We start from the raw sequence: 14,042 nt of genomic DNA on the forward strand, positions 1-14,042 counted from the left end.
TGTATTGTTTGTTACGAATAGCAGTTGTTACAGAGTATGTATTTCGTGTATAGAACTCTCAGTCAAACCGTACTACAATATCTTTTATATCCCGCATCGCTCAATCAACTGTTACCATTCAGAGCCTATGTTACTTATTAGACGTGTTACAATCACACTTCACACACATCGTTGACGTCAATATGTGCATCACATTTTTATTGTCAAAGACAAAACCAGGGTGTTAAAAAGAAAGACAGACCATAAATAATGTGCATGAATTATTACATACAAAATTAGGTTCAGTTTTTTTTGTTTTAAAGATATAAGATCTGTTCCATGCCATGTACTTATGAAATTTGATTTTGTTTTGTTAGGTTATTTCGGTTTTACGTTTTGTTTGGTTAACAAAGTTAGGAACCAGATATCTGTAAAATATTAGGTTATTTTGGTTTTACGTTTTGTTAGTATTTTTATGTATATTAGGTGATTTTCCATGCTCATACACGGATATAAATATTTATAAAATTAATATATTATAATTGTTAATATTCTAATTTTAATATTAATTATTTTGTAATTTATATGTATGATTTATTTTAAATAATTTTATATTGTTTTAGTTAGATATGTAATTTGGATATATAACATCTAGTTGATTTGGTTATTACTCGGATTATCAAATTGTATTTACTTTCTCAACTTTAACCATTATTAAACTAATTTTTATGTTAAGTTTAAGTATTTTGGAATACATTATTCAAATTTATATGTTATTATATTATTTGGTTTTTAAATCTGAGGAACTTAAAGTATATATAAATTTTAAATTTTAAAAATAATTTAAACGGATTATCCAAATCCGCAAAGATCCAAATCATACCTGAATCGAAATTTATAAGTATTCGATTGAGGCTGAAATTTTTACCCCCAAAAATCTAAAACATGAATGGACACAATCGAAGCCAAATATTTATTTGAACGTCTATCCTAGTAAATTTTAAGTAACTGACGTTGAAAATGTTTTGTTCTTAGACAGAGCAATGGTTTCAGTAGAGGATGCAGGAGACGCCATTGTAGCCGTGAAGAAGAAGTTTGTGTTTGGCAGCTAGAAAAAGTTTTTAGATCCCTAGTTATCTAGATTATGATACCATAATAGAGATTATGAACTGAATACTTTTATTAGAATGGTGTACTACAGTACTTATAGTGTTTACAAGACTAATCTAGGGATTGCACAATGACTAATATACCTTTATATGTCTATCATCTACATATTATGTTGTATAAATATATAAAACTAGAAAATAAAAATATTAATTAGCCTTAAAGATTTTTAGTGGGAAATTAGTTTGATTAAAGTTTGTAGATTTTTTGATAAATATTATATCGATAATGTAAACCAAAATAATTTAATAAAAATAAATTATGAAAAATGAAAAAAAAACATCTCAATAGTAGCAATTGTAAAATATTTTTAGTTCATCAATGATATATTAGTAATTTTATTTAAATTAACTTTGTAATAATCTAAGAAAACAAACTGATATGCCTAAATATTTTTATTAATTTTAAAATATATATTATGTTGTTGTAAAGTTATGATTATTTTTAACATCAAAACTGTTTTTATGAACTTTTCTTTTAATGAAATCTCATTATATATAAAATATCCTTCCATAAAAAATATTTCATTTTTATAAATATAATATTCATTTTTATTCTATGAATATTTGTTTTTATTATATATATTATTAGGAAAAATATAGAAAGGAAACTAAAATTAAGAGTTTAATTGACATAAAAGAATAATATTTTCAATTGATTAAAAATGTTTATGCAATCAACTATCGTGACAATTAATGTGAGCACGACACGTTCTCAAATAATATCATAGAGATAAACCTATATTTAAAATATTGGTTTGGCTTCAATTTGGTACGGTTTGATTCTTGTTACAGGTGGTAAATGTTCCAATGCTAAATGGTGCCATAAATAAGTTTTGGTCATGTGACAAATTAAATCTTACTCTTTTTTAACTAAAAAAATTATGAGTGAACATGGAGAAAATATGCGTTAGTTTTCAAGCGTAACTGGGAGGGATTAAACTATATGACTTTCATAGGTTATAGAAAGGGCAAGGAAACGACTAATAGACAACATAAAAACCAAGGCTTCAGCTTCAGAATGTATCTAAACCTCTATCCGTTACTCAAATCCTAATACTCAACAACTCATACAAACTCCACATTTCACAGTTTCTTGATTGAATCCCTCCTTCCGTTAATTCAAAGTTCACGGTCCATCGTCTTGTACTGAAACAAAGAAAAAAAAAGAAGATCAGTCTTATATATGATACTTGACAGTACTTAGTTTGAAAAGAGAGAAGAACTTACTGCTCAAGATGAAGCCTTGAAGCAAGCTCTGTGCTCTCCCTGCCTGCTCTGGCGTACCCGAAATTCGAATGACATTCTGTGTTTCCTCCGGTCGGTCTTCAACTAACGTTACACTAGCTCCAGACCACTGTGATCAAATGGGAAAGAGCGAAAGAAGATTAGATTTTCAAGACATGATTTTGCAACCAATCTAGTTCCAGTTAATAGAGAGTTTCACCTCACTGACTTGTGCAAGCTTGTTTCTTGATTTGGTAACAAGCTTAGGAATAACCTCGTCTGGTAAGACAATCTCAAGAGTGCTCCTAGTAACAAGCGCCACCGACATTCTATAGATCGAAAAATAATAACATAAAAGAGAGGTGTGAAACAAATAGTTCACGCCTTCATGGAATATATTTTTGTCTATGGACACAGAGAGAACAATTCTAAGTTTGGGAGTTTCTCTACCTGCTTGCCGTGACAGGAACCTCATCCCGGTGTTCACTTTCACCCCCCTTTGCAACGAACCCACCACTTTCCTACAGGACAAAAATATATGTAAATACAGGAACATTAACCCATTAAGCTACCTTCAGATTGTACATCGGTAGTGTTACGTTATCCCATTAACTGTCAATCAGTGTGAACCTAACTTATTATGAACTGTATTGACAAGATTATTGATGTGACCAAAACCTTATATTGTGGCGCGATCGCGAGTCCTTCACGGGACTGAGTAGTGTTATTTGATGAAGCTACCTCCATTACTCCTGCAACACCTTCAAGAGGGCCAGTTGTGGAAGTGGAACCCGGTGGTGTCTCCTTCTGAGAGAGCTCCTTGCACATTTGACTCCTCAATCGTAAGGTTAATTCAACAAGTGCATCCCGTGCTGCTCTGATCTCGCCAGCAATCTACATACGCATGAAAATCCTCTTCTGAGACAAAAAGTAACTTTACAATAATATGCCTAAGTACTCAAAAATTGGAACAAAAGCAAACCTGTACAACAACATCATTGATGGAAACACATTGTGGAATTTCTTCCCTAGCTAGGATCTGTACGCTTGCTCCAGTTAACCGTGATATCTCAGATACTGATCCTGCTTTACCTTCCAAACATACTGAGTCTCTAGATGAGACGAGCAATTTCGTTGTTATAAGGTTATCTTTATCCGGTATTAGGTCTACGATTTGAGTTTGAATGTGCAACAGAGCTTCTTGAGCAGGGAAAAGCGGGTCATCAGGTGCCTAGGCAAAGCATAAAACACACAACTTAAAGTTAACAATAGTATATGTGACGGATTCAAAAAGATTTGGAGATATATAGAATACCTCTTCTGAAGAAATGGTAATTATCTGTTCATCAGATCCAGCAACAGGGTCAGATACGCTCATGTCCACGCCCACATCGTTCTGAAGCAATTCTACTATCCCCTGTGATTCTCCAACAACCTTAACAATCTTGTCAACAGGGCAAAGAATCTTGAAAACAAGCTCTTCAGTGTAGAAAGGCTGCTGCAGATTCTCACCACCCGAAACAGCAGGAGCTTCATCCGGATAGTTAGATTGGCGAGAGCCGAAACCGTTATTATTCCTATACCTATCTGTCGATAGCCTCCTCTGCTGTGGGATGTAATCATCAGCAGCAGGTGAAAAAGAGCGTTCCGGTGAATGCACACGCCCCAGGAGATGCTGACTGCGATCACGATGCTGACTCTCTCTTAGACGCGACGCTACAATACCTAAAGCGTTTCTAACCGCAGCAGCTTCACCTACAATCTGAACAATCTCATCAGCGAGAGAGACGCAACGTGGCAAGTTAGTCTCTCTCGGAAGGATCCTAATATGAGTCTTGGTCTCAATCCTCATCTGCTCTATAATCTTCCCACCTCTCCCCAACAAGCAACCAACATTAACCTTTGAAACCACAAGCCTCGTCACCACTTTACCTCCACCAGGCCTCACCCCGCCGTAATCCTCCTCATCCTCCGGCGGCGGAGCCACGCCGTAACCGTACTGAGCCTCGCTCTCGAGGATCCTGTCGTGGACGCTGAACAGAGCCTCCTGAGCGGGGGAGAACGCCGGCATCCTCCCGTCGGGGTCGCGCCGACGGTTATCGGATATCTCGATGATTCGCTCGGCGTCTCCGGGGACTAGCTCGTGGACGTTGATCCACGCGCCGGTGTGTTGGCGTATGGACTTGATGATGGATCCGGACTTGCCGATTACGCCTCCCGCTTTGGCGTCGTGGCAGAGGACGCGGTAAGTCGTCGTCGCCATCGTGTCGGAGTGAGACTTCGACGGGCGTCCGTTTCCGCCGCCGCGGTATCTGTTGTTTCCGCCGCCGCCGAAGTGGTTGTTATAGCGAGGTTTAGACCTAGGGATTGAATCTCCTCCGTCATAGTCTTGGTCATAGTGATAGTTCCTCTTCGATCTAGATCTCTCCATTATAATCGCTAATCGGAAAAATCTCAAAAAAGTCCAATCAACTAGTTCTTATATCGATCTCTCGAGTGCGCCCCCAAATTTCAAGTCAAGAGAAGCTACTACAAGTTTTAGGAGTAGTTAATTACTTTTTTCTCGGAAAATGAAGTGAAACTTTCCGTCAATTTGTCTGGGGAATGAATATCCGGAGACGGGAGCAATGCAAATAGGTTTTTCAGATTAGTTATCGTGACTCTGAGGGTTCTTGAGAGTTTGTATAAAGTTGGGAGAGTGGAGAGACGCCGTGCAAGGTTAGTGGTGTGCGCTCTTTACGGTCTTGGCTTTTTGGCTTATTTCCCAAAACGTGGTCGTTTAATAAGAGTGTTGGAGACTTTTTTTGGGATGTTTCAAAATTGATGCTAAACTGCCAACTTAAAGTGGGATTAGATGCCAGCCTACGGTGACATTATATCTTACGAAAAATAGCGACTCTAGTCAAGTGATTTGCAATTCCATAATTTCCATTTTATCCCCCAAGTTGATACTGAAATCTTGAAATATCTATATTATTAAAGTTGAAGTATTACAAATTGGAGATGTTTGGAAACAAAGATAGTAGAATAAATGAGATATGTTTGGCAATATGGATAGTAGAGATGTGTATTTTCTTTTATTTACACATTTAACCATTGTATTTTTAATAAATTAATAACAAATAAGAATTGCTTACAAACATTAATAACATATTTAATATTTTTTTTATCTAATCATTTAACCATTATTTTTATAATAAATTAAACAACATTCTTTCTATATTTCTTTTTATTTACAATTCTGTCACTATATTTACAATTCTTTATGGTGAAAATAAAAACACAAACTGAAATATAAATATTATATAAAACAATTTTTAAAAACAATATTATTACCTTATTTTAAGTCAAATATAAAAATTTCAAGAGTTTAATTTTCAAAAAAAAATTATCATAAAATTAATAATAATTCATAGAGAACTAATGAAAAAATTAAAACTTTGAAACATGGATAAAAGTATGTCAAGAAGAAAAAAATAATGGTTTATGTTATTAATAAAAATTAGAAATCCATTATATCAGTTTTAAAATATACAAAATAGACTAATCTAATTACCTAAGACATTGTTTTGTCTAAAATAATCATAAAATAAAATTTAAATTTTATATACATATTTCAAATCAAAATAATAATTTAATTTGATTTATTTCAAAAATTGATTTAAAATATGCATATATTCAAAAATTTGTTTTTACTAAAATATTTTTCAATAACCATTATTAAAAAATGTTTTCAATATATATAAAAAAATACAACAAAAAATTAGTTTTATATACCAACTTAAATTATGGTTTTTGTATTCACATTAAACTTTAAGAATATAATATATATGATTATTTAAAGAATGATACATATAAAATACTATTACTTATATGATTATTTATATGATGGACCATTTTTTTTTACGACGAAATGCTATTATATTATTTATATGATGGACCAATACGATTAATTATATGATGACATATATATGATACATAATAGTGACTAGGGCTGAGTATTCAGGTATCCATTCCGGTTCGTTTCGGATTTGTTTGAATTTCGGGTCTTCATGGTCAAAGATTTCAGCCTCATTCAAATATTTCTAAATTTCAGTTCGAATTATGACTAGGGCCGGGCGTTCAAGTATCCATTCGGGTTCGTTTCAGATCTGCTTGAGTTTTGGGTTTCTGAGGTCAAAGATTTCAGCCCCATTCAGATATTTCTAAATTTCAGTTCGAATTATATTCGGATCTTTGTGGGTTCACTTCGGATTCGATAACCCATTTAAATTATTTTTTAAAATTCATTATATATTTTTAATTTCTTAAAATATATAAATAAAATAATATATTGTATATAAATCTGAATAACATATGTCAGAATACCTAAACTTAACATACAAATTGGTTTGGTTTAAATTTTGGATCAAAAATCAATAATTATTTTAAATAGTTTTGGTCTTTTGAATGTACTTCCACTATGTTAGATATTTATATTTAATTATTTTATATATTTCAAATATTTAAACCAACCTAAAAGTATCATATATATTATGGGTGTTTTTATATACACTAAAACTAAAAATAATTAATATATATAAGTATATATATCTTTTTCGGATACATTTTGATATCCAAAAAACTTTGGTTCGAATTGGTTATGGTTTCGGCTGTCTAAATATCAAAATTTTGAATAATTTAGATATTTAATCAATTTTGGTTCGGGTTTGGTATTACTCTTTCGGATCGTGATCGGTTCGGTTCTTCAGATTAGAATTTTTTATCCAGCTTTGATATTGACATAAAAATACATCCCTATATACTAAAGCAGAAGTCACTTGTGCAATCAAAATTTGACATGTGGAATTTAAAAAAAAAGATATATTAATACAAAATTATCTTCCTAAAAAATCTCAATTAAAATCACGAGCTTTAAATAATTCCAAATACCTATATTCCTGAATTTTCGCCAACCACGTTCAAAACCATAATCACTATTTAAAACTGTCTTTATACCTTCTCCATCTTTCTTTCTTCTGCATTGCTTCGTATTTTTAGTCTTTCTCTTTTTCAAATCTTCATCTGATGCAAAAAAAAAGTCCATACAAATAATATATTTTATTATTTATTTCAGGTTGAAGATAGCATGTGAGTGTTGAGTCTACTAATGTTTTGAATCGTCGTAAACAACCAAAGTAACAGTTAGTATCTCCAACTCTATTATTTATAAAATTGGTATTAGTACTCTGTTCGTTCTATGGCATATTTTAGGAAATTACTTTCCTTGCTTGCATCCAACAAAAACATATACAGAGAAGAAAACAAAAGAAAAAAAATAGGTTTTAACAAGAACGTAGTATTGTCAGGCAAATATATGATCAAGCGAAAGATAAATACAAATTACAGACAAAACAAAATCAAGGAGCCTTTTCTGAAAACAAGTGTTTCTTTATTTCTATTCTAAATAATTATCTCTTACTCTTTGAAAATATATATATTTTGTTTCTGTAGCCTCGAAGAAGTTTTACCCAGTGGCTAATAAACAATGATGTGTTTTACCCAGTGGCTAATAAACAATGATGTGAGGGGGTTTTCAAATTTAAAGATGTGGAAAACAACAACAAATATCTAAACAGTCTACCAAAGGAAAAAGGTATGAACAACTATGATAATGCACATTGAGTATTTAGAAATTTGTTTGTTATGGTATGACAATTTCACAAATCTGTTTGTTACTCCATCTGTTTCATTTTAATTATTGTTTTAGAATAAGACACATATTAAAAATATTTAATTTTATATTTTTACTATATGAAAATATCATTAGCAATATACATAACTACATTTTATCCAATAGGAAAGTAGATTGAAATATAAAGTCAATCAATTTTGTATTAAAATTATAAAACAACACTTATTTTGAAACAAAAAGTTTGCTTTACAAGACAACTAAATCAAAACAGAAGGAGTAATCTTAGGACTTTTTTACATAAAATTGTGTATTTTACATATATGTTAAATAATAGTTTTTATTATATTAATCTTATAGAAATTTATATCAGAATTCAGAAGTATTAAAAACAGATAGAAATAAAGCTAAATAAATTAAGTATGATATTTTAAATGCAAGCAAAAATTAATCCGTGCTTAGCACGGGGTGATAATACTAGTAGTAATATATTTTTGAAACATACAAAATTTAGTTTAAATTACAATGTAAATATTTAATTAATATATAAATATGTCATACTGTTTAAACAAAATATCAATGTAAAAGTATTGTACAGTTGCGTTCTAAAATCATTTATTTTAACAATAAGTCAAATAAATATGTTGATTGGAGAGAGAATAAAACAAAGCGAGAGAAGCACATAGTTTACCAAAAACATTATATGTGTCGAATTTATTATAAAAAAGTTTCACTAAAATAAATACATTTAATAACTACAAACAAATAATATATTTTATAAAAGTGAAAAATAATATCCGCACTTTCGAAGCGCGGATCAAAATCTAGTCTATATTATTAAAGTTGAAGTACACAATGGAGATGTTTGGAAACAAGAATAATAGAATAAATAATATATGTTTGGCAACATGAATAGTAGAAATGTGTATTTTCTTTTATTTACACATTTAGTTATTGTATTTTTAATAAATTAATAACAAACGAAAATTGTTTAGAAACATGAATAACATATTTAATACTTCTTTTTATTTAAACATTTAGCCATTTTTATAATAAATTAAACAAACTTCTTAGATATATCCAAATAATTACCTAGTATAATGTTTTCAACTCTGACATATGAAATGATGCAACATGCATTCTATTACCTAGTATAATGTTTTCAACTCTGCATGTAACGTAGATTCTCTTTCTTAGATATATCCAAATAATTCATTCTTAATAATTTTTCTGTAAACTTGAATGGTCAAACACTATTCCAAATTGTCAACATTGTTTCTAACTCGGATGATACGGTAGTTTCGAAAAGGTGCTAAACTGCTAATCGCCTGATCTCACAACCTTACTCCATATTGTTCATATATGTAGTTAGGTAGCAGGTGTATTTATTTCATACATAAAACAATTGGGCTTGCATTTTGCCAATAGACTAACTCTCAAAAGATAAGTTTGGACCTTAGCATGAAATACTCTGATCTATAAAAAACGTTGTCTTTACAAAACAACCAAAAAATCATATGCAGATAAAACTTGGAGACTAACCAATATACTGACAATCCTTTTAGAAATCTTAGAGGATAATTGGTTGTTGATGTGGATGCTCTCCATAACATGCAACATGATTTACAAAGCAATCAAACTTTATTTAAGAAAAACTCTTCACAACAAGTTAATGTAGAAACGTAGAGACAAGTGCTTTAGAAAGCTAAATAGCCACAACCCATTTTTTGAGCTTCCAAATGGAAATGTAACATTTTACTTAACTTTTATTTTTAAAATAAGATAAATATATATATATGTGTACTGAGATTAAAATGAGAAGATATTGTACTCATTGATTCTTCTTTTATTTACTTTATTGATAATTAGTTAACAATATATTTGGTGCATTATTTTATTATTTTATTTTTTGATCAACTGTGTACTATTTTATTATATTATCGTATATGATTCAAGTGAGAATTCATTATTATTAACTGTGAAAGGATTGTGAGATAAAAATGTAATGGATTTATGAAATATTTTAAGTAAATTTATTATTAATTTTTACTATGCAAAAATATGTTTTATTAAATAAATTCAAAAATGGTTAATCTATGTTCTTATGGAAATTTTTACAATTATTATTCTTATTTATTCAAATAGGTTATTAGTATATTATGAACGAAGATCCTCAACTTGTGAAATTGATGAATAAAAGAAGAAAGGACGTAGTAATGATGAATTTGATCTTTGATATACATCACTAAATCAAACTTGTTGCAGTTATTCAAATGATAGATATAAAAAGAAAATAAATCTCGATTGAATCGCTTGATGCGATAACTCAAACGAAGCAATCACAATATAATTTATATTATTAAAATAGAAATATCCATATAAAAATACTTTTTAGTTTTCAGTGTTATTTACAGTGTCATGCAATTGAGAATTAAATTTAACTTCTTATTTTAATGCTTTTTTCTGTTTCATTAATGCATTTTCCTAAACCGAAGTACAATAAATTAAGTGTCATTTATTTCATAAATGCTTCCTATAATCTAACTAAACATTAAATTATATTTAATCAATGCCAAAAATGTTAAAAATGTCTATTATTATAGGTTGGTTTTCTTAATTTTGTTATAACTAACTAAGTCGAAAATACAAGATAATGCTATAAGATACATAAAATAAAACACAAAATGTAAATGATATATTGAATTGTATATTATATAAAACAAATATAATCATAGATAACAACTTTACTTTACATTAAAATTTTGATCCATAAAAATACATTTCCACGAACATACGGATCATATTTTAAAAATTTAGATGATACAATTGACAGAGCAAAAATATTTTTTATTAATTATAAATTTATTTTAAAATGCTAATAGTTATTTAATGCAGATAATGTTAAAATATATATTTAAATTTATATAATATAAATATATATTTAAAATATACCTTTGTGAGTGATAATTCAATTGATGGTTTATTTTGTTTTACTTTGCAATTCCGTTTCCAATATTTCAGATTTTACAAATTTTTGGAAGTGTATTAATTTTTTTTCCTATAAATATTATACCTAATTTATAAACGTAGTATACCATTCTAACTCATATTCTTTTTCGTATTGTCAAATTCAAAAAAAAAAATTCTATATAGGCTTACATAACTCTAATATAGTATTGTCAAATTATATATATAACCCTAATTATATATGTTGGATATGATACTAAAGATCAACTACATAATATAATATTTCTTCATATTTGTAAGTCATAACTATAATCTTTAGACATCATATACAATTCTTTAATTACATATATATGTTCAATTTGTTTATATGATATCGAATATTCGTCATACAAAAGATGGTTAAAGACACAAACATTACTTACTGAATATAATACGATCAAATATTATAAATACAACGTTAGTAAAAAAAACAAAAAAAAAACTGAAAATTCAAACCAACGCTGGCGCGCGGGTCCAAATCTAGTCAAGTTTTATTCATAATTCTCCACTCCCAGTTGCACCTATGAATTTATCTATCAAACTAATATACAAAAATTCTAATTTAATGAAGTCGATTGTTAAAAAAAATATATTAAAGGACAAGCGACTAAGAATGGATACACAAGATATTAGTATTAAGAGATTACTATATATTAACTTACGTTTTCAAATTGCGGAATTTATTTCTTTTTAATATTGTATTTTTAAAAATAGTTATATATTATAAGATTATGTGTTTTTTATAACCTAATATAATGCTTAAGAATAATATCAATACTCGAAAACTGATCCGAAACTTATTTGAAAATTATGGTGTTGAATTCGATTGAGAAAATTCAATTCTACCAAAAGTTTGATATTACTTTTCAAATTTACCACTAATGAATGATTATTTTCATAAATACCTTAATTTTTTGATAAAATTACACTAAGCTAATTTTATAAAAAATTTATAAACCTACCTTTTATAATCCCATCGGACCCAGCCTAAATATCGAAACAGATCCATTTAAAATTATATATATATATATATATATGTATATATATTATGTATTTAAATATATCTATATAACATATATTATTTGTTTTTGTAAACTAAATTTTTGGCAGGGTTCAGGTTTGTGCCATAGTCATGTGTTTCAGAAACTATGGTATTGCTTTAATTAAAAAATCTACTGTAGATTTTATTTCTATTATGTTGATTAAATATTTTATATTTCTATTATGTTGATTAAAGTATCGTTAATAATATCATTGTATGTTCTATCATTATATAAAGAATTATAATTTTTATTATTTTTCACTATTGAAAGACTATAATATAATTTATAAATTCTATAAAGTTGAATTAATTTTTTTTTGAAGAGAAACGCATATAAATATAATTCCAAGTTGTAATCATTAAGTTCAAACTTCATCATTGTGGGGCTTTGAATGGTTCTTTCTTCCTATGAAAGTGTTGATTTATGTATGTTTAATATAATGTGAGAGTTAGTTTAGTGTTTGCATTTTATCTAGAATCTTAGTTTATACTTTTGATGAATGTTTCCCCGCTAACTGGCTTGTACTCCAGTTACCGAAAAAAATTTGGCTTGTACTTGATCTATTAAATCTTTTAGCAAAAAAAGACTTGATGTAATATTTTAAAGAGTTTTTTAAAAAGAAATAATACTGCCAAATTGCCAATGAACTTCTTTCTGTTTCTATGTATAATTGAGGCCGACGCTTTTTAGCTAGGATAGCATGTTGCTATTGACATAGTCAATGATGCTAAGCCGTTTTTTTTGTTTTCCATTATTATTATTCATTATATTTTGGAAAATGAAACATTAGTTCGGTCTCATTTAGATATTAGTTGGTCTTGGGTTGTTATTTATGAGGTCTTAATATCTTATGGTAGAACTAGATTTTAAATCCATTCTTATTTTTGTGTTCGGTTAAGGCTGTTGATATTTTTGATTTTTTGGTGATAAGCAAAAGACAATTCGTATTTCTTTTGTTTTTGCTATATTATTTTAGACAATCTTGATGGTAAGCAAGCAATTCATATTATAAAACTGTAATCGATGAAAAATACAAAGTTTACAAAATAATTGGAAGAAAATACATTTGAAACCCTTTGGTTCAATATATATTTCACATATGATCCTGCGTAAAAATAAATAAAACCCAATATTTTTAAAACAAGTTTGGTTAGGGCCCATAATTTCTTCAAAAACCGAAATTAATATAATTTATAAAATTTACCACTATTGTAATATTTATTATATTAATTTTCTAATTACCTAAATCTAATATAATTTGTAAACTAAATTTTTTTGATTTTTAATGGATATTGATGTTTCTTTTTACATTATCTAAGTAAATGCCAAAATATGAACAAATCTTACAACTTTCTATCACTAACACCAAACACAACAGCTAATTTATATCACAAAGTAATAATTAAACAGATCGAAACTACTCTAACTAAACACACAAAATCAGAGAAAAATCATTAGAAAACATGAAAATGAATTATCATCAATCAAAATATCAAATATTGGAATGAGATATGCAAACAGAAAAAGCAATTTAACATAGAATACAAATAAATTGAGGTCCACAACATAACGGCATTAAATGAAAACTGGTTTAAAAACCCGAAAATAAGTTCCAAAATTTGTAGCTGAATTAACACACAAACTAAAACATTTCAAACTTGGAGAGATTATAAAAGCGAAGAGGTTAGTCAAACATTTGTGGCTCACCCAACTTGAACCAATCAATGTAAGGAATCTTGACCTCATCCATCTTCTCCTGTGCGAGCACAAGTTCAGTCTCTAGCTTCTCCTTCTCATTCTTTACTGCCTCCATGTTGAAAATTTCCTTAAGTAACTCTAGTTTACCTCGAACTCGATAGACTTCACACTCTTCATCATGCTTGGCTATGGTGGCTTCCAAATGGTCCTTGTACATGAAGAGAATGGCTCGGTAGCGCTCCCTACTCGCAT

General features: G+C 29.0%; 1 protein-coding gene across 1 annotated transcript; it reads right to left on the reverse strand.

Annotated features, from left to right (window-relative positions):
* Nucleotides 1–2,040: 2,040 nt before the first annotated feature.
* LOC108823911 (RNA-binding KH domain-containing protein RCF3-like) lies at nt 2,041–5,095 on the reverse strand. Its single transcript, XM_018597222.2, has 7 exons — nt 3,688–5,095; nt 3,355–3,603; nt 3,051–3,266; nt 2,823–2,893; nt 2,593–2,701; nt 2,376–2,502; nt 2,041–2,294 (listed from the first exon to the last, which is right to left on the reverse strand). The coding sequence occupies exons 1-7, from the start codon at nt 4,801–4,803 to the stop codon at nt 2,275–2,277; spliced, it is 1,908 nt and encodes a 635-aa protein (XP_018452724.2). The 5' UTR covers nt 4,804–5,095; the 3' UTR covers nt 2,041–2,274.
* Between the last annotated feature and the right edge of the window lie 8,947 nt (nt 5,096–14,042).

This window comes from Raphanus sativus, chromosome 9, assembly GCF_000801105.2.
Source record: "Raphanus sativus cultivar WK10039 chromosome 9, ASM80110v3, whole genome shotgun sequence".
Lineage (NCBI taxonomy): Eukaryota > Viridiplantae > Streptophyta > Magnoliopsida > Brassicales > Brassicaceae > Raphanus > Raphanus sativus.